Genomic DNA, 21,016 nt, shown 5'->3' on the forward strand with positions numbered 1-21,016 from the left:
ACTAGGTTGATCTGACTATCGTCTGCTCTATTCACTTCAGTAATTATAAATGCTATTGATATAAAGTTTTGCGAAGATATTGACTAAAATGTCTGTTATCTCACGACAGGATATCAAAAATGCATGCTCGCCGGATATAAGGTTGGGGGCACCTGTTGCTTTTGGATCCGCCCTTGTTTTGTTATTGCAAAACATATCTAAAATACTAAGTTCATAAATTATAATTGTCATAACTAGCCCACGACATTCCTCGTCAGTATTTCAACTTAATATGCCAATTGTACCCCTGACTCGCTGACAATTAGGATACCCGGACACACCGCATTTCTATTAACTGTGGGCTGTACATGTTTAGACTAAGATGCGGAGTATAAAATAATTTCAGGCTATAGTTGTATAAACTCAGGCATTTTACAGTTCTATTGTGGTTTTTGGCATCATGCAGCACATCTAGTAAGTACTGATGAGTTGCATAGATATCATACACAGTATTGTACATACCTTAAATTATATATAAACATCATATACACCATTCAACAAATACTTTTTCATGTGAAAACGGCGTATTATATAGTGTGCCTGCACACGTAAGTATAAACATGTAAAAGTTTCAAATTTCGGTAATGCTTAAGCTACATATTTTGACGTAATGACCACCTAATGTAAAAAAAAATAAACAGCTTTTAGGAGCAGTTATTTGGTCTTTTTCGTACGAAATACTGATTGATATTCTTTTCTCACAGAATGACAGAAAGTATTCGTCTAAAGCTCTTCAAAATACATGAAATAAATATAATTTATTATACGTGTATTAAAGTTATAATATTTACTAATTTTTGAAAGTTTGAATTGCAAATATTTTAACATTTATATCAATTGTGATACATCAATTTGTGATTTTTGAGGTAACTTTAAAATATATATTCATGAGTTAAGCCATTATCTTTTTCCTTTTTCATGTAAGAGCTCATATGCATAAACGATAGTAAAACAGAAATATGTCCATAGGACTAGGAAGCCCCCGCTATGTGATGTAAGGGCACAGAAGGGTGAATCCTTTGAGTAACAATACTTTGACAACGAAACATGTATTCTGAGGTTATGGACTGTAAAAGAAATATATCATACATACAGCTGAAACTCGCCATATTGAATGACTGTGACTAAAAATTTCTAACTGAAGCTACAATGTGGAAATATTTTACCTACTTTAGTAAAAATACCTTATTCCCAACTGAAGTTGTTGTACAAAAACCTTTATTTCTTTCACTAATAACCTTGATCCTGACAGAAATAAAACAAAATGTAACCAAACCTTGATCTCTCTGGTCAATTTGTGTTATGTACACATTCCATTTCTGTATAAATTAATGCAATCATTGAACATAAATAAATTTTGTATTATTTTGCAGCAGCAATCTTTACATTGACTCTAGCAACACATCTTACTTTCAAAGCATGCTACTGGTACCTATAAAACAAGGCTGGTATTCCCAGCTGGGTAATGAGTAGAACAAAGCTTCAAAAGAAAGACCTTGACCCTGCTGATAACGAAAATCCTCAGTCTCTAAGAAAGGTACTTACACATATACATGTATTTATTATAATATTTCTTTCCTAATACCACAGTCACACATACGGCGCGGACAGCTACGTCTAGCTACGGATAGTAACGTAGTAATCCGTATCGATCCGTATCTGAGCCGTACGAACTGGTACGGACTGATACGGATTACTACTTTAAGGTACGGCTCAGGTACGGATCGATACGGATTACTACGTTTCTATCCGTGGCTAGACGTAGCTATCCGCGCCGTATGTGTGACTGGGGTATAACCGAGATTGCAACGTAATACCCTACACACTACATAGAGTGTAAAGTGGTCCTCGGACAAACTGACATTTGCAGGGTCACATCTCTCTTCTATTTGTACTTACAATATTCCAAACTATTCTTAGATTTGAGCTCAGAGGGAAGGACGGACACTGCGAAAACTATGTCTCCCCGCCTTCGGTGGAGAATAACAATACTGACAGGAGGTAATACTGCCGCATAATGCCATATTTTATATTCTAAGTCCAGTTGGGATATTCATTTCTGGAATATCAAGTTTAAGTAGCTCTTGTCTATCTTTGAAGTTTGTAAGGTTGAAAGTTGTCATTAACTGTTTGCACTTATCTCTAACACCTTGATACTTGAGGAACGACATGTGGCCTCGCCACCAGTGGGCGTTGTCAGACACCCTCGTCCTGGACATACTTGGAGTATTACTTTTTCCTTTATTTGTCTTGACCTTATTCAGTTTCTTGACTTCGTCATCATCAGACTCCATTCCTATATATTCATACAGTTTGTTCATTTTTTCTATGACATTTGATTTGATATCTTCATAGAAGACTAACTTTACACGACCTGGGTATTTGGCGGCCAGCCTTATTCCCCCTTCGTAGTCCAGCTGCATCTTTTTGCACAAAACGGCGGCATTTGAAACGAAATCTCGGACCGGGTATCCTTTAGATTCTGTACGACTATTGATAATAGCAAAGGGATTCCGAAACAGATGCAAAATTTTCAAATTTTTCCTTTTTTCTAAAAGTTTGTCGTAAGATCCGGTGGTAAGTCGAAGGACTTTAGTAACTATATGAGAAGCATTTCTACATTTTTGCTCTTGTTTCTTGAGACAAGACATTTTGGTGTTAACCCTTGATTTTGTACATGCTCGATACTCATTCCATCCCGGCCCTGAAATCATAAAACAAGATCTTATTTTCATACAGGCATTACTTTTATGGCTCTAAATTTTCCATTTAGGAGAAAGAGAACTTGTTGAACTTTGTTTTGGCACAAATGGTTTTTGCATTCTCACTGGTTAAAAGAAGGTCACATGGTGACCCGTTATTTTTCTCTGGAGGATTGGTAGATCTTTATGTCGTTAATAAAACAGATCAGTTATAGGGTTTATTAGTGTCCCTCCACGCAAATATGTGGGGTCAGTATGATGAATATGGGGACTCTGCCAACGCCCCTCCCCCTTTTATCATACTGACCCAACATATTCAGTGGAGAGTCACAAACAAACTCAACAATTGATAATGATAACAAAATAATAACAAAAATACGTGAATGCGGTCATTAATAAATTAACCTTCGAAGTACTACTACTAGATATTGAGCCAACACCAACAAACCACACAGTATACATATTATAAGATTCTTTCACTGGTTATAGGTGCAGATGGGAATTTCCGGCCTCGTGGGTAACTGTTTAGGCGGTAACGAGGTTCCTACCTAGCCTAAACAGTTACCCGAGAGCCGGATATTCCCATCTGCAACTATATATACCGTGTGGTGTGACAGAATCTTTTTCTTGCATACCGATATCAAGATATAATAATAAAAATAAAATCAGTCGAACGGCTTTTTTTTAGAACTATTTCTTATAGCAGCGTATTTTAAGTCCAAAAGGGGGCATAATTTGGCCAAAATGAAGGTCAGAGTTATGGGACTTGGTGCTATCAACTAGTTTTATAACCCCAAAGACACAGGTGAAGTTTCAATTCAATATCTGCATTAGTTTTGGAGATAGTAACTTGCATATAAAACTTTAACCAGAATTTTCTAAGTCCAAAAGGGGGCATAATTTGCTCAAAATACATGTTAGAGTTATGGAACTTGACCCAGAGAAGTTGGTAATTGACCTAGAAAAAGAATAAATAAGTTTCAAAGCTATATGCCTTTAAATGATAGCTGTATGCACTTGCATGCAAAAACTTAACCAAGGTGTGACGCCGACGCCGACGCCAGGGTGAGTAGAATAGCTAGACTATTCTTCGAATAGTCGAGCTAATAACGTGTTTTGAATCGAGAAATATACTATCAGGAACAAAGAGGAACTGTCAAGGTACTGGATTTTTATTCCGTTTTTCGAAATAAAATATAAATAACTACATAAATCTCCTACATATATGTAATTCGTAATACGTCATTCAAAGCACGAGAGTCATCTTACACCCCGGGGTGTAAGATGGATTTTTCTAGCACCGGTAAAAATACCGGAAATCCCCGTCTGGTATGGAAGAAAGCCTCTATCGCATACATAAGCTTAATGTTGACAGACGGCAGACAGACGACGGACATCGAGCGATCACAATAACTCACTAGGTGAGCTAAAAAAAGGAATAATTAAAATAGTTGGGCACTGTAGGGTAACAATTTTAAGTGGACAGCCTACTTTCTCTAACTATCCTGCATCATTGTATGAAATATGAACCAAACCCGTTTCGTAAGTAATCTTTATGACAAGTAAAATAATGAAAATAAAGGGAGGGGCGGGTAACTAACAAGTGAGATGAAGAGAGTTATTGTCCATCTATATGGAATGCAGTCTAAATAAATTTCCTTCAGCACTTTTAGGGTTACGCTTTCGACAACTAGATTTGACAAAGACAGATGATTAAAAAAACATAAGTATGGAAAAATAATGGCTGTTAAACACTGTTCAACAAACCCTCGCTGACAGTTTAGATATTCTCTGAAAAAAAAAACCTTTGTAAGCGTAGATTTAAAAGGAGGAGATCACTACAAATGTAAGCAAGGTTGAGTTATGGCACTATGTACCTTTTCTTAATGTTGCCTGTCGTTGTATGCAGTTTAAGTAAATTCCTTTCAAAAATTAATGCCATATTGATTGTATTTTGGGCCGGTGGCCTTGTATTACAAATAAACCAATATTGTAAAAATAAAAAAAATTAAAGCACCTTTAGATTTATTGTCCCGACAAAATGAAAAAGGAAGATGGTTAGAAAAGTTTGGAGACAGAGTCATGGTTTTTTATCAATGGTTCAAAGTTATGGACCGAGGCCAGGCGGTGTCCAGATACGACATGCGAACTAACAAACAGATGGACGGACAAAGTAATTACCACAGGACTTCCTGCAGGAGGTGACGACCAAAATAAAGAACACATAACAAAGAATCCAATGTAGAGATAAGTTCACCGAAATTCACTGTACATTTATGCAAGATTCTTTGGTACACATTTTACCTGCCAATTCCAGATGATCTTGAACATTTGGAACAAACATGTTTTCAAGTCTTGAAAAGTCACACCTGTACATATCATCTAGAACGTCCAGCATCATCCCAACAATAGATTTATTTCTGAAGACAAAATCATCACACATTATCAACTTCTATAGTATTCTTAAAGCTATAATATGGTGTCGGGATCGTAAAGGAAATCTTATTTATAACAACAAAACGTGTAAAAAAACATTACTGTATGCAACCAGGCGCCTCGAGCCCGAGCTCCCGCTCCGCCCACTAAAACTTGTCATCATTCCGACAATAATCTAAATCGAGATTTCTTGCAAAGTGTTTTTGAAATAACGTGTTACAGGTTGGTATTAGATTGGATTAAAGCCTTTGGAAAAACTACAAATCATGCATTACAAAAATTCTCGGCTACTGTGCTTTCGTTTGGGGTAATAAACTCTTCTGCCTACATATAATCTTCGAAACCGCGCAATGGGATTAGTAATGGGCGCCAAAACATTCATGCCTTTACTTGCCATGGTAAGAGACACAGGAGGGTTACCCAAGCAATATCGCATATGGTCATCTGCCCTATGCCTTTTGACTCGTTTGGTTTCAATGGACAATAACAATCTAAGTCGGTTTTCATATTAATTTGAATCGTTTTATATTGCACTTAGTTAAGACATGATTATTATGCTCAATGTATCTATATTGTATCTTGAAGATAATGAATAACTGGCTTGGTAACTTATAGACCCATTGGTTTAGGTGTTATTATGTTGTATAAATAATTAAATATGATGATAAAATGTTGATGCAAAATAATAGTTTTTATTCACCTTTAGTTTCGAAAAAGAGCGCACATTTAGTGCAATGGATAATCGACTGCATTAATTCAAGATAAACGTTAGCGGAGTAAACAAGAGTTTTATTTTGTTTTCGTTGACCGGGTTCTGCAAAAGGTAAACACAAGACGCCCACGGACAACATATCGAGTCCGCCTTTAGCCCATTACTGTGACCTTGACCTTTGAGATAGAGTCAGTCTCATTGAGTTAAACATTCAAAAAGATTCCTCAATGCACGTCAAAGTTATGGGCCACACAGGAACGGACATGACCTTCGACCTCCAACTATGACCTTGAACTGTAAGATAGAAATTTGGGGTATGTGTATGACACTTCGTCTCAATGAGGTTAACATTCGTGCGGAAAATAAGCAAGATTGCTCAATGCATGTCAAAGTTATAGACCGGACAAGATCTGACATGACACCGGAGCCTCAACTGTGACCTTGAACAAGAATTATTTGCTTTTAAACGTATGATACGATATAAATTATGACTTACTGCGGAACGTTTTTGGCGAGCGGTACCGACAGCCGTCCTCTTTCCTTCATGCGGTTCACATTTGCCACAGTACCTTTACTGAAAACGTAAAAGTAATCATTACTGACAGTATATTTAATGAAACATAAGAAGAACTTTTTAAAGTGTGTTTTCATTATTTTTCAACAAGAAGTAGAATGACATTTGTACAAAATCAAAAAAACATGGTGGGTATTAGTATATTCATATTAATAATTCAATTTTTATACAAGTTATTAGTTCATTTCAACAAGGCATGATTGCTGGGCCTCATTTTTCACAAATCACATTCTTCATAGATATGCGAAGCCTGTGATGACAGTCCTCTAAAGTAAAATGTGTGGAGTATTGGTAAGACCAAAATGAGGGAGGGCCGACATCTGGATATTCTTCTCAGGTTTATTTCTGGACTGTTGTTGATGCACCCATTAACTCATGAGCGCTATTACTGTCATTATTATTTAAATAACACATTACAACTACACCTTCGCTGCTGAACAACGGCAAGTAGCATGCTCATCACCACCAGCACATGCATACACAATGAGTGACCATTACGAGAAGTTCTGCGACATACAAACTTTAGTTTAATGACTGTATAATTTCCAGCATAAATCAAGGGCAATAACTATACCAGCGTAGCCAGAATACTCGCAAGACTGAGAATACTAATTCCACCACATTATGACAAACTTGGCACCCCACTTCAGTACATACATACATCCGTGCTCCTAGCCCCCCCCCCCCCAGCCCCCACCCCCACCCCCACCCCCGCCCCCGCACACACACGGAGCAAAGAATTTTTGGTGATGGGCCTTCATAAACTTGCAGTCTGACAAACATCAGCATATAGATACTATGATACTATACGGGCTATAACTGATGAATGGACGAACGGGCCGGGAGACAGATGATAGATAGATATGTATCAAATATTGAAACATGCTTGGCATAATGGACCATGTCACATCACATCATATTCCAAGAGTATTGATATCTTCTGTAAAATAAACCTATACTATTACAGTGAAGTTTAAAGTTCATATTGACTCTGATTTAAATTCTATGAATGGCTTTTAAACGAACATTAATACGACAATCGATCGCATAGTTCTGATGAAAATGGGATGATCGCTATGGCGTAGGAATTGATCTTATTCTGCATCTATATGAAAGCTATAGTCCCACAGAGAATTGGCATACTAATATATGCATTAACTTTATTTGTCTGTTTGTTTGTTTGTTTGTTTTGGGTTTAACGCCGTTTTTCAACAGTATTTCAGTCATGTAACGGCGGGCAGTTAACCTAACTGGATTCGGTACCAGTACAAACATGGTCTCCACAAGTAACTGCCAACTTTCCCACATGAATCAGAGGTGGAGGACTAATGATTTCAGACACAATATCGTTTATCAAATAGTCACGGAGAACATACGCCCCGCCCATCGGATCGACCCCGCGATCCGTAGACCAACGCTCTACCTACTTAGCTAAGCGGGTGGGCGTATTAACTTTAAGACAAACACAGGAACAGAATGGATAAACCTAGACCATGTTCGTTTCGTCGCACTATCTCAAGTTTATACATAACTATTTGCCATACTTACATTAGGGCAAGAATTTTTGCCGATTTGCCAATAAACTTAATTACTTATTTTGTAAAGCAAGGCCTTTTAGCGACATCAACATTGAATGGTTCCATTAGAAGGAACGTCCATTTTATTACCCTCTCATACTGAAGATGGTGGCAAATGGAACCCTAGATGTACACAATCTTGTACAGATCAGTAGTGAAGAATCGGATTTTTGAAAATAAAGTCTAAAAAGGCATTAAGACATCATCATCATCATCATCATCAATACTTAAAATCAAAAGATTCTCAGCACATATGTCAATTCATATCAAAGGTTACGTAGTATTCACCTTGAATACAGAGTTGCACCACAATATTTTATGACATTTTCATTTTTCTATTAAAGATTTTATTACAGGAACAAAAAGCCGCATTACACGGAGTAAGGTCCCTATTCAAAGTATTTTATAAACATTTGTAATCACTATTTCCCACCGCCGTTAAAAAGCTGAGAAATTTCTTTTGATTTCAATGATTTTCAGATATATGATATAATTAAAGAGCCGCGTCATGAGAAAACCAACATAGTGCGTTTGCGACTAGCATAGATCCAGACCAGTCTGCGCATTCGCGCAGTCTGGTCAGGATCCATGCTGTTCGCTAACGGTTTCTCTAATTGCAATAGGCTTTCAAAGCGAACGACATGGATCCTGACCAGGCTGTGCAGGCTGGTCTGGTTCCATGCTGGTCGCAAACGCACTATGTTGGTTTTCTCATGGTGCGGCTTAATTATTACTTTATTTGACTAAAATATAATTAAATTTATTATCAGCCAAAGTACACTCCCTGAAACATAAACGAAAATTATCATTTGCCAGAATATACCTTCCTAGACGCAGAAAAATATAATCAGCTGTAGTAACTTTATAAAAATAAATAATTATAATATCAGCTACCCTGCCTTTACTGAACCAAAACCTACCATCAATACTGAAACTTATTAAGTTATCATTAGCAACAACATTAACGTTAGGCACCACCCCGTTACTACTTCATAAAAATATTATTATTAGCGCCAGTACCTTTACAAACAAATAAACGGGGTTATGGAACAGAATTAGGGCAAAAACTGCATTGTGCTTTTGTATATCCAATCTTTCATGTATAAATTTGTGATTCTTAAGTTCACATGCTTCCTTCTGACATCCCATTTTGCTTTGTTACATGACCATTTGTGCATCCTATGTTTGCGTGTTTCTTTCTGATATTAATACATGCTTAATTCTGAGAAATGATCTGTGCTTGCTTCATTTTTTTTAAAATATTCGTGTTGCTTTCGGACATGCTATAATCTTACAAACTACATCCATCATTCATCTTATTTATTAGTGGTTACTTGCATTGTGTCTTCTTTGGAGCGTCAGTGGTGTATGCTAACTAATGAAAAGAACGTAAGTGGTTCCTTAAATGTTTAAATGTAAGGAGGTTTGATGCTTACATATAAATTAAGCTGTGTGTTGTGATGCTTTATGACAACATGCATTTTCACATTCTCAAATTCTTATTCAAGTGGAGATAACCTCCTTGTACTAAAATACGGAAACACACGAACTGTACCGAGAGTGTTAAGACTACACATCCGGTAACCGGACAAACAACAAAATTATATTGTTATCTGAATCCAAGTGAAATAAGCATTGTTTTCGAAACACAACCTTTACTATTGTGTAGTTAGCAGATATTTATAGCGCGCTTTAAATAGCCTACACAACAAAATTATGTCAACTGAATTAATTTTCTCCACATACTAGTACGCAGACGAGAGTATATTTAATAATGTAATGTAGCGCTATATATCCGTATCAGTAGAATTTCTTTACTTTATAACTTACGACTAAAATTTTACCCGGCCAACGCGGTATCACCCGCAGCACCGAAACTTTTTATGTTCAACACTCTTATATTACATAATAACAATTAAAGAAGCTGCCTGTCAAAAAAAGCTGCTTTTAACAAGAACTGTCCGTAAAACAGCCAATGCTTGGCTATTCAATTTGTCGTCCCAGAAGCAGGAATATTACCCTAAATGTTAAAACATCTATAGAGTTTCAATCCAGTATCTGCATTTAAGATTTGAGGTAGTAACTTGTAGGCAAAACTTTAACCAGGATTTTCTAAGTCTAAAAAGGGGATAATTTGACCAAAATACATGTCAGAGTTATGAGACTTGATGCTATCACATAGTTTTATAACCCCGAAGACACATGTGATGTTACAATTTAATATCTGCATTAGTTTTGGAGATAGTAACTTGCACGCAAAACTTTAACCACGATTTTCTAAGTTTAAAAAGGGGAAATAAATTGGCCAAAATACATGTCAGAGTTATGGTACTTGATGCTATCACTTAGTTTCATAACCCCGAAGACACATGTGAAATTTCAATTTAATATCTGCATTAGTTTTGGAGATAGAAACTTGCATATAAGACTTTATAACCAGGATTTTGTAAGTCTAAAATGGGACATAATTTAGCCAAAATACATGTCAGAGGTATAGGACTTGACCTAGTGAGGTTGGTAACTGACCTTGAAGAAGGAAAAATAAGTTTCAAAGATATATGCCTTTAAATGATAGCCTTATGTACTTGCATGCAAAACTTTAATCGGTGTGTGACGCCGACGCCGACGCCAGGGTGAGTAGAACAGCTAGATTATTCTTTGAATAGTCGAGCTAAAACGAATGGTATCTCAACTGACTTAATGCAGTAAATGAGATGCGTACATATTTAATGATACACAGGCCTTTTCGAACTTGATTACCGGATGCCGAGAAAAATCAAACAGGTTAGGTCCGGTCACCGGACACATAGCCAAAACGCGCAGTGTCGTATTTTTTTCCGTGACTTAGCGAAAGCTTCCGGGCACGCATATAAAAGCACCCTCTGGTATCATAATGAGAAATGTACATTATGGTAACCTCATTATGCTTAGTGCTATGCTGCATTCTGCATTGTGACAAGTGAGATTGTGTCTGTTTAAAACTTTGTTAGCTATTCATCCGTACGAGTAAGCACATTCAACCTGCATGTCCAGGAGCCACTTATGTCCATATTATCAGCATATCTAGACAACATAAACACATGGGGAATGTGTGTCTAGGTTAACCACAAGCTAATACACCGAGTGATGCAGGTCACATTGCAACATAACCGAAAGCAAGATAACATCATAGACTCAAATGAAAAAGTAACCATGATAATGTCAGAAAGGAACACTGAAACATAAGATGCACAAATGGTCATGTAACAATGCAAAATGGGATGTCCGAAGGAAGCATGTGAACATGAGAATAACGAATGCATTTATGTAAATCGCAAGATTGGATATACGGAAGCACAATGCAGTTTTTGCCCAAATTCTGTTCCATACATGGTCATTCGATTTTTTACCTGCAGTTTATGGACCCCTGTGTAGAACTGCATACTAAATTATCATCATGGTAGTAATCCCACACGCTATACTTCCACAGGGGTTCGTAGATGTAGAATGCACCTTTTCTGAAAACAGCAACACGTAAATAAGACCTGAAATAGCTACTGATGACTAAAAGGAATACACTGTACGTGAATGTTCAAATTATAGTCAAATATAGTTAATTTTCTTATTTTTTTAATCAGTGAAGAAATTTGAAACTGATGATACAAGAAAGTCGGTATGATGTATGTACTACATTAAGAATGTCATACATGTACTTCTCACTCTGTCGTACTATAATACTATTCATTAGAAGTGACTGAAATTCTCTTCAAGCCTGGAACAACATACAGATAAAAAAGGTGAAACTGCGATTCTTTGACGATGAGAAGTCGAGAATAAAATGGTGAAATAATTTCTACTTTTCATCATCAAAGTTTCGTTGTTCCGACTGTCACTATAATGGTTTCGACTTTTTATTTATCATTGTGGTGCCGGACGTTTCTTTGAATTATCATACTTTTGTTGTTTCAAGCTATTTATATGCAGCAATCGCCCTAACGGGACACCATAAAAGATGCCGCATTCATTCTTAATATTGGGACTCGGTGCAATTTTATGTCTCGTTTTTTTTTGTTTTTTGTTGTTTTTTTTTTATCACAGAGTACCTTTAACGCAATTTAAGTAGGTGGGGAGAGAGGGGTGGGGGGGGGGGGGGGCATCAGGTGTGTCACACTTATTAACACTTCTTATTACCTCTCTAGGACAGATCACACACTCAAATCTAGTTTGTTACTGTTTTGCTTGGTTGCTTTCTATCTTTCCAAACGATATTCGTATAATTTCAATGATTATTCTTATAATGAAAAGATGAAAAATATAGATTTGCCTGAAAATGTATCTTATGTGTATTTGATGTAGAGCAAACAAACCAGCAGTTATTACCTGAATCCAAATAGTTGCCCTGTAAACCTGGAGCCACTGTTCATGTACGAGTTGATAAGTAAATTATACTTTACGGCAGGGACTTTCCGTTCTGGCACCGACACTGCCTTTGTTTGTACTGAAAGAAAATTGCAACAAAAAGGCTGGTTATTGATAATGATTGTTTAAGTCATTCTTGCATTTTTTTTTCAAGTCTGTGAAGATAAATCGATATTCAGCTGAGAAATATGATGTATGACAAATGCCCCCGAAGTAGGCCCAAGAATGCCACAGTTGTATGCGCAAAAAATCACATATCATTTTGTGACCTTGACCTAAGAGGCCTCGGTCATAAGTGTGACACATCTTCTCAATATGGTTAACATTTGTGTCAAATTATTTTCTAATCCCTTGATAAATGGCAGAGGTATGGACCAGACAAGAATCATCTTTGACTTCTAAGTGTGACCACCTTGGCCTTGGAGCTACGGGTCTGGGTCTTACACATGACACCTCCTCTCATTATAAGGAACATTTATGCCAAGTAATTTCAAAATCCCTTCATCAATGGCAGAGTTATGGACCGAACAAGAAACAGACCATGTTAACCTTTGACCTCTAAGTGTGACCTTAACCTTGGAACTAGGGGTCTGGGTCTTGCTCATGACACGTCGTCTCATTATGGGGAACATTTAAGCCAAGTAATTTCAAAATTCCTTTATAAATGGCAGAGTTATGGACCGAACACGAAACAGAACATGTTAACCTTTGACCTCTAAGTGTGACCTTGACATTGGAGCTAGGGGTCTGGGTCTTGCGTATGACACGTCGTCTCATTATGGTGAACATTTATGCCAAGTTATTTTGGATTACTGTGTATAAAGGTCATCAAAAATGGATGGAAGAGTTACAGCCCGGACAAGAACTTACCGGACGCACGGACTCTCGCACGCACGCACGGACGGACGGACAGTGCGATTTTAATATGCCCACATAAGAAACTTACCGATCGTATTTGTGCTGTTCATTAAGCTGCCTATTTCACCGAAAGACTTGATCACATTACCATGTACAACTTGAAGGTTCTGTAATGTTACCGCAGACTGGTTAGAAAATCCTGTAATGAAGAAGTCATTTATCAGTGGCATTGTAATATGTCAACATTGCTGGTAACGGCCTTCATAGATATATAGGCAACCCCGTGACAACAGCATTCTACCACGGCGATGACAGACAGTCGCTTAACCAAGGAACTTGAAGGAAGATAATATGTTTTAAAACAAGTGTATTTTAGCTGACTCTTATTTATTTTAGTTTTAACCACGATTCCCTTTGATGCTATACAAGTATACTGTAATCTTTTGTTTTTGCAATGATTATTATACCCTATACGTAACACTTAGAGTGTATACTTTGCTTAAAACCCCTCGCAGTCACGATAAACTCCAATGAGTTATTCAGTGTCTGGGTATACCAGCTGACCTTGCTGTGTGTGCATTTTGTCTGGGTACACCAGCTGATCTTGCTGTGTGTGCATTTTGTCTGGGAACACCAGCTGATCTTGCTGTGTGTGCATTTTGTCTGGGTACACCAGCTGATCTTGCTGTGTGTGCATTTTGTCTGGGAACACCAGCTGACCTTGCTGTGTGTGCATTTTGTCTGGGTACACCAGCTGACCTTGCTGTGTGCGCATTTTGTCTGGGTACACCAGCTGAGCTTGCTGTGTGCGCATTTTGTCTGGGTACACCAGCTGACCTTGCTGTGTACGCATTTTGTCTGGGTACACGAGCTGACCTTGCTGTGTGTGCATTTTGTACCTAGGGCATTTTGTCTGGGTACAACAGCTGACCTTGCTTTGTGTACATTTTTAGAAAGACCATAGTGTGTCGCAAGACTGTACAATGACACTAAAAAGACATCATCGCTGGTTGTTTGTGCAGATCGGATATCCGGCACTCGGGTACCGCCTAAAACATTACTACTGAGCCTGATATTCCAATTTGCACGTACAACCATGGAAAAATCTTTTCATAGGTACGTCATGACGTCTGCTATGTATGTACGCGATACTATGACATGGTACGATACTGATAAGAAAGCATGAGTTGCATTCAAGTTGTAATACATGGACGATTAAAGAATTTTATCCTTTAACAGTATATCTGTCACAAACATGGTGTGCTCTGATGACCTAAAACACATTTGTTAAAATGCATCTATCTTAACTATGTGGAATGCATTGAAAGATTGTAATGTGCAGTTATGTGAAAGTTAAGAACACATAGGAACGCCCTACATCTGTTTCGTCAGAAAATTTGGGCTTAAAAGTTGAATTTGTCTATTTTTAAAATGGAATTTAATTCTTTTCAACAGACAATTTAGACCGAATAACCAAACAACAGTTCGTGAGGTAGCTGTCAATACATTATTGACTTCTGGGAAATCTGATATAGTTCATAGAAGTGTAATATAATACCTGCATTATGATGCCATTTAGAGTACCAGTGAAGAGAAATATTCTGGTGTATGGAAGCGTCAAAGTACCTTCAATTTCGCGAAAAATCTCTAAATGTGTATAGGTTTGTCGCGTAAACATTTTCCGCTTTGGCATGAACTTTCAAACAACTAGACTTAAATCTTGGTACAAAGATAGAAACATTTTATATGTCGTATTATTATTGCGAAGAAACGCTTTCAGGTTTCAAGAAAAAGTACTACACGCAATATCTGCAATATTTTTACTGTTCTCGGCTAAAGTAATTATTTCTATCCTTTCGACGTAAGCTTGTGGCAAAGAAAAAACTTTTATCATTTCATGGATATCTTTATCGACGAGGTATCTCATTTTTTACGTTTAACTTTTATTGCGATGATATGGAGATAACGTTATTAACTACCACGTTGAGAACGGGTGCACAAACAGGAAATGGTCAAGACCTTTAAGGAAACTTTACAATGTTAAAAAATAAATAGAATAATTTAGAATCGATTTTGTACTATACTGATTCGAAAAAAATGACGTAACACAAGTTTTCATAGTCATGAGCTTATTGGGAAATCACAATATTTATAACAATTTTGCGAACATCATTTTTTCTTCAATGTAAATTTTAATGAAATTTCTGAAAGTTGTCAATGAACATATGGTCTACAATATGGTGAAATAAAATGTATACGTACGTGTGCTTGTTTTCGAGATACTTGCCAATGAGCAAAGGGATCCTTGAGTTTCAAGACATTTCTAGGAATTATCTAACGTGCCAAACATACCATATTCTAACGTTAGAAAGATAGTAACGTCGCCATTGTAATAAATTTAATGACCTATTGCCATTAGTTCATAAAATGATTTTAATTGTCGCACGCCGGTCCAGGATTTATTCTACGTTTTCCGGATAAATGACATTACGCCATTACTTCGGGTTTATCAAACGTGCAGAATTACCTTAAAATGAAAATGGAAGATGAAGTATGAAGCGTTTTTTTTTGCTTACACCTTCTGCATTTTGGCCTTAGTAATATCAATATAATGACCTTGTCGGATGTATCGGACCTGCATCCCGTTTGGACAGGGCACTTAGCACCGATGAGAATAGAGTGCTACTAATTCCAATTTTCCTTTTAAGTATAGTAATGAAAATAGCCCTCAGACTACGAAATACTACAAAAGAATATGACTATAGACAGCTGCAATGTAAGAAATAAACGTTGTCACGCTGAGAAGTGCAAAAAAAAATATGGCGCCGCCTATGGGTTGGGCATTAATACAACATAATATAACACTATGCCAAATACGAAAAAAATATTGTTATTCGGTAAATGGTGTTTTCGTGAAAGCAAAAAGTCACGACAATGAACTCTAACGACACGCCAAAATTCTAAATGCATCGACACCAGACACATTGCGAGAAACTTATGCACCACATAACAACATTGATGAATTACGATGTTTAATGACTAAATCAATGCTGTGACAGATGTTGTCTCTCATGACCTCACACGGTTTAACTTTTACCCTGCTAAATTTCTAAAGTGGACTGGTCCATCATTCAATTCGGGCAATACCATTTATTATATGTATTAAAAGGGGTGTTCTATGAAATTTTGACTAAATAGCGAACACTGCAGACCATGACCAGCCTCTGCACTGTTCTTGCTATTCAGTCAGTAAATTTTCATAGAACACCCGTAGCAAAGGCAGAATCACTTACTGCCAGCAGGCTAAAGGTTAACCGATTCCACTCTTATTTTCCATCGAATCGATTTCTAGGTTTATTTACCTACTTTACACATGAGACCAGTTTTGGGAGAGTATATCAGATAAAATATAAAATTGCTGACTACCCAAAATATAGTCCACTCAAGAGTTGTATATCGTTATATTTTTTTTTGACTGGTCGATATCCCCCTCTATAGGTAGACAACGGGAAATATCAGAATGCAAAACCGGTCTACCCGAGGTCTCATTATTTTGACTGGCCAAAATAAATATTTTAGCGGACTTAAAATAAAAATAAGTACTTGTTTAAACATAGAGAATTAAATTCATGCAATAAACCACAAAGGAATAGCATAAGAAGCAAACAAAACGTCCGAACGTACCGTTATATAACAACGGACATTTGGATTACTGTGTATAAAGGTCATCACAAATGTTTTTGCCAAACAGTGTTTATCGTTTGTATTAGTTTACTTTTGTTATTTTATACCATTTTTAACTCAGTTATGAGGACCTGGGAGAAAAAAAGCTGGTATACTAGTGTCATATGATAAGGTCGCCAGTGACTCCAGGTTGCATCTGTCGACACCTGAACTACCTATCTTTAACCCTTACCCTGCTAAATTTCTATAATGGACTAGTCTATCATTCAATTTGGGCAGAATTATTATTCGAAGGGGTGTTCACTGAAAATTGACTGACTGAATAGCGAACAGTGCTGCACACCATGATCGGCTGGTCTTGGTCTGCACTGGTCGCAAAGGCAGAATCACTTTTCGGCAGCAGGCTAAAGGTTAATTTATGTATCTTACTATAATATCACATCTTTCACAAGCATAAAAATATCAATGCAAGGCCATTCTTAACTGATACTATAAATTCTAATAATGAATAATGAAAATAACACACATGCCAAATATTTGCCGTCTTCAGACGGTCATGTAAAATCTATATAACTGATATTTATTTTTATTCCTGGTATTTAGGTATAACCTTCTAGACGAACTGCGATAAATCGATCCGCAGCCACTTAGTTATTAATAATACATCAAAAGCCAGTAAATGCGGCTACACAATATCGTCATTAAAGTTCTTTAGAGGTCATGTGAAATTGGATTTATGTTGTCAATGTTGGTTCCCGAGGGTAACAAAACGAGCCCCAATCTGTCTATTTTCTCAAGTGTCCTTTCTTAGTTTGTGTCCTAGGTACATTTTGTGAGTCGCTTTAAATCTCAATTTGATATTATTTGTATACCCACTTTAAAGCGAAGTCATGTAAAATCCAATTCAAACATTGAATGAAATGTCTGCATCTCTCTCTCTCTCTCTCTCTCTCTCTCTCTCTATTTGTCTATCTATCTACGCGGATGCGCAGGCTGGTCTGGATCCATGCTGGTCGCAAACGCACTATGTTGGTTTTCTCATGGCGCGGCTCAAATATATTCCAACGCATACTCCTAAATTTCGACATATATCTGCACATTAAAAAGTAAGTTTCACCATATAATACGCTATCTATAAGTCTACAGAAGGGAAGAAGTGTTAAACAGAATTGTAAAATGTGCTGATTAACATAGATTTATAGGGGGTGCCATAACGACATTAAACACCAAAATGATACAAATCAGCCACCATATATGTGTGCACTTATTAAATGATAAGTATTAAAATCAGTTTTTACTTGTATGTACACTTATTTATAGTCGCAACCGGTAACCCATATGGGCCACTCCTCCAGAAGACTTAGTGGGAGTATAGTACAAGATACAGGAAACGCTCCAATTCCAGTAGCTTCCCTGGTTCTTTATCGAGCCAGGTATAAAGCAACCATACACGGAACCCTTATCCCGCTGTTAGTCATTTCAAGTTGAAGGAGCACGACCCCTGGTTCCGTAGTCCGATAGTTTTATCACTGGACCACAGCGTCTGCTCTAAAATGATTTGTGGTAACTGCCCGGTCATTAATCAGAACAAGTTTACGGGGCTAACAAATAAAAAAAATAAGAATAAAACTGTGAAAATCAATTGATGTATTTATTTAGTGACTTGCCAATTACTAGTCACAACTATTTTTTTTTAATACTGTCTTCCACACCTCGGACAGCGGTTTGATTATTGACCCGCAATCCATTCAGTATCATAACATTACTGCAGGCCATATACTACAAAAGCGTAATTAATTGAACGTTGACGATCGGTAGAATATTTACTGTTGTCAAAATAAAGGCTAAAACTGAATGTACAAATTAAAGAATAAATGAGAAAAACGTGCGAACGAACGAACGATTGATTGAATGAATGAATGAATGAGCGAGTGAGTGTGCGGTTGAGTGAGTGATCATCTCTTTTCCGGCGTGGCTGTTTTTATCAGTCTTAAGCGAAATGATTACCCTTTTTTACTTACATAACATCTTGTAACATAATATCTTGTATTACATGACAATTGTATAGTATTATAAGTATAGGCCTCAATTTATAACTGTGTAATCCTACAGACATATATGGATTTGAAATAAACGTTAACAAATATTTAATAACACTTTTATCATGATCGGCGACCTATTACAAGTGCATAATGATAGCATAGGTTATTATGTACAATTATTTAAACTATCCACCATGTCTATATCTAAAATTATTTAGTTTTAAAATCCGTGATCGTTTTTCTGTATCCGTCAAAAGTATAAATTTCAATAGTGAAATAGCTTTTCAAAAAAAGAAAAAAAAATACAACTTACCGACTAGAAGAACTGTTGGAGTTAATAGCACAATTACTAAAAATAAATATTTCCTATTTAATTTACGCTGCATATTTCTTTCATGTTTACAATAGCAAAGTAGTACAATAGAATGATCTGTTCAGGAATCGTAAGTTTCATTCTAGCTTTTCAATATAAGGTGCGTGTTCAAACTCGCACTTGACAAGTGACAGAGCTTAATCCCGCATTACCAGAGTACGATATGTCAGTGTTTGAGCTAAAAAATGACATTTTGTCGATGGCGATTTAAACGGCATTACTTACTATACTATAAGAAGCTCTTTATCTTGCTCTCAACTTGCCGGGGCTTTGTGTTGCTAAAGAAAATATTATGTTGTATTAATGCCCAACCAATAGATGGTTGTACTGCATTGTAGTACCGTCAATAATCATAGTCATCAATGACGTGATTATGTAATCATCATCTTGGTCGTGGAAGAAGCCAGTAAATACTGTTTTTCAGGAACATGCGGAAACCCAACTTGGATGAAAAAAAAACACCTACCTTCTGTAAGCCGTACGGAACTATTCGAACTTTGGGAGGTGGCACAGGTTAACACCTCCTGTAAGCCGTACGGAACTATTCGAGCTTTGGGAGGTGGCCGTACGGAACTATTCGAGCTTTGGGAGGTGGCACAGCTTAACACCTCTTGTAAGCCGTACGGAACTATTCGAGCTTTGGGAGGTGGCCGTTCGGAACTATTCGAGCTTTGGGAGGTGGCACAGGTTAACACCTTCTGTAAGCCGTATGGAACTATTCGAGCTTTGGGAGGTGGCCGTACGAAACTATTCGAGCTTTGGGAGGTGGCACAGCTTAACACCTTCTGTAAGCCGTACGGAACTATTCGAGCTTTGGGAGGAGGCCGTACGAAACTATTCGAGCTTTGGGAGGTGGCACAGGTTAACACCTTCTGTAAGCCGTACGTACGAAACTATTCGAGCTTTGAGAGGTGGCACAGGTTAACACCTTCTGTAAGCCGTACGAAACTATTCGAGCTTTGAGAGGTGGCACAGGTTAACAATGAACGATAACGATAACTGTCGCATTATTTTCAGCTTTTATAGCAATACGAATTTTTAAGAAGAATTTATCCCGACACATTAAATAAATGAGTATAATAATAATAATAATAATTGTAATAATAAAATCATCATCATCATCACCATCATCACCATAGCAATACGAATTTTTAAGAAGAATTTATCCCGACACATTAAATAAATGAGTATAATAATAATAATAATAATACTAATAATAATAATAATTGTAATAATAAAATCATCATCATCATCACCATCATCACCATTGTCATCAAAATCATAAAGAACAAGAAGAAAAACGACAGTAACAAAAACAATCAGGTTATCAATTTGTTACTACTAGTTTTATTTTCAAAGACAACAAATGTTACTAAGTGTTATCAATTTTCATATGATCTTCACTCTTTGAAACGAGTATCAATAGATTTAATACTAATCAATAATATGGCACACATTTGCGGCATGAAATGGTAAGAGAATATTTAAACATGGTCGGGGCCACTCTTTCTATGTTTAATTCGCCTATATTCAGAACAGATTTTTTTTGCTGACTCTAATTTAAGTTTCTCACGTTTTTATTGATTAATTAATTAATTTAATTATTTCGTTTATTATTATT

General features: G+C 36.8%; 1 protein-coding gene across 1 annotated transcript; it reads right to left on the minus strand.

The window, feature by feature from the left end:
- Window positions 1–1,843: 1,843 nt before the first annotated feature.
- LOC123565635 (carbohydrate sulfotransferase 1-like) lies at window positions 1,844–19,540 on the minus strand. The gene is made up of 7 exons (XM_045359487.2): window positions 19,336–19,540; window positions 13,385–13,495; window positions 12,400–12,517; window positions 11,430–11,537; window positions 6,386–6,463; window positions 5,046–5,161; window positions 1,844–2,743 (listed from the first exon to the last, which is right to left on the minus strand). The coding sequence occupies exons 1-7, from the start codon at window positions 19,406–19,408 to the stop codon at window positions 2,067–2,069; spliced, it is 1,281 nt and encodes a 426-aa protein (XP_045215422.2). The 5' UTR covers window positions 19,409–19,540; the 3' UTR covers window positions 1,844–2,066.
- Window positions 19,541–21,016: the final 1,476 nt, after the last annotated feature.

Source organism: Mercenaria mercenaria, chromosome 8, assembly GCF_021730395.1.
Source record: "Mercenaria mercenaria strain notata chromosome 8, MADL_Memer_1, whole genome shotgun sequence".
In the NCBI taxonomy this organism is placed as follows: domain Eukaryota; kingdom Metazoa; phylum Mollusca; class Bivalvia; order Venerida; family Veneridae; genus Mercenaria; species Mercenaria mercenaria.

Bases quoted from the DNA above. Each gene is read 5' to 3' on its own strand.
- LOC123565635 (XM_045359487.2), bottom strand. From the start codon at position 19,408: ATGCAGCGTAAATTAAATAGGAAATATTTATTTTTAGTAATTGTGCTA. The intron at 11,538-12,399 runs GTAATAACTGCT...TGCTGTTTTCAG, and splicing joins GGGCAACTATTTGGATTCAG to AAAAGGTGCATTCTACATCT. The intron at 2,744-5,045 runs GTAAAATGTGTA...TTATGATTTCAG, and splicing joins AGATCATCTGGAATTGGCAG to GGCCGGGATGGAATGAGTAT.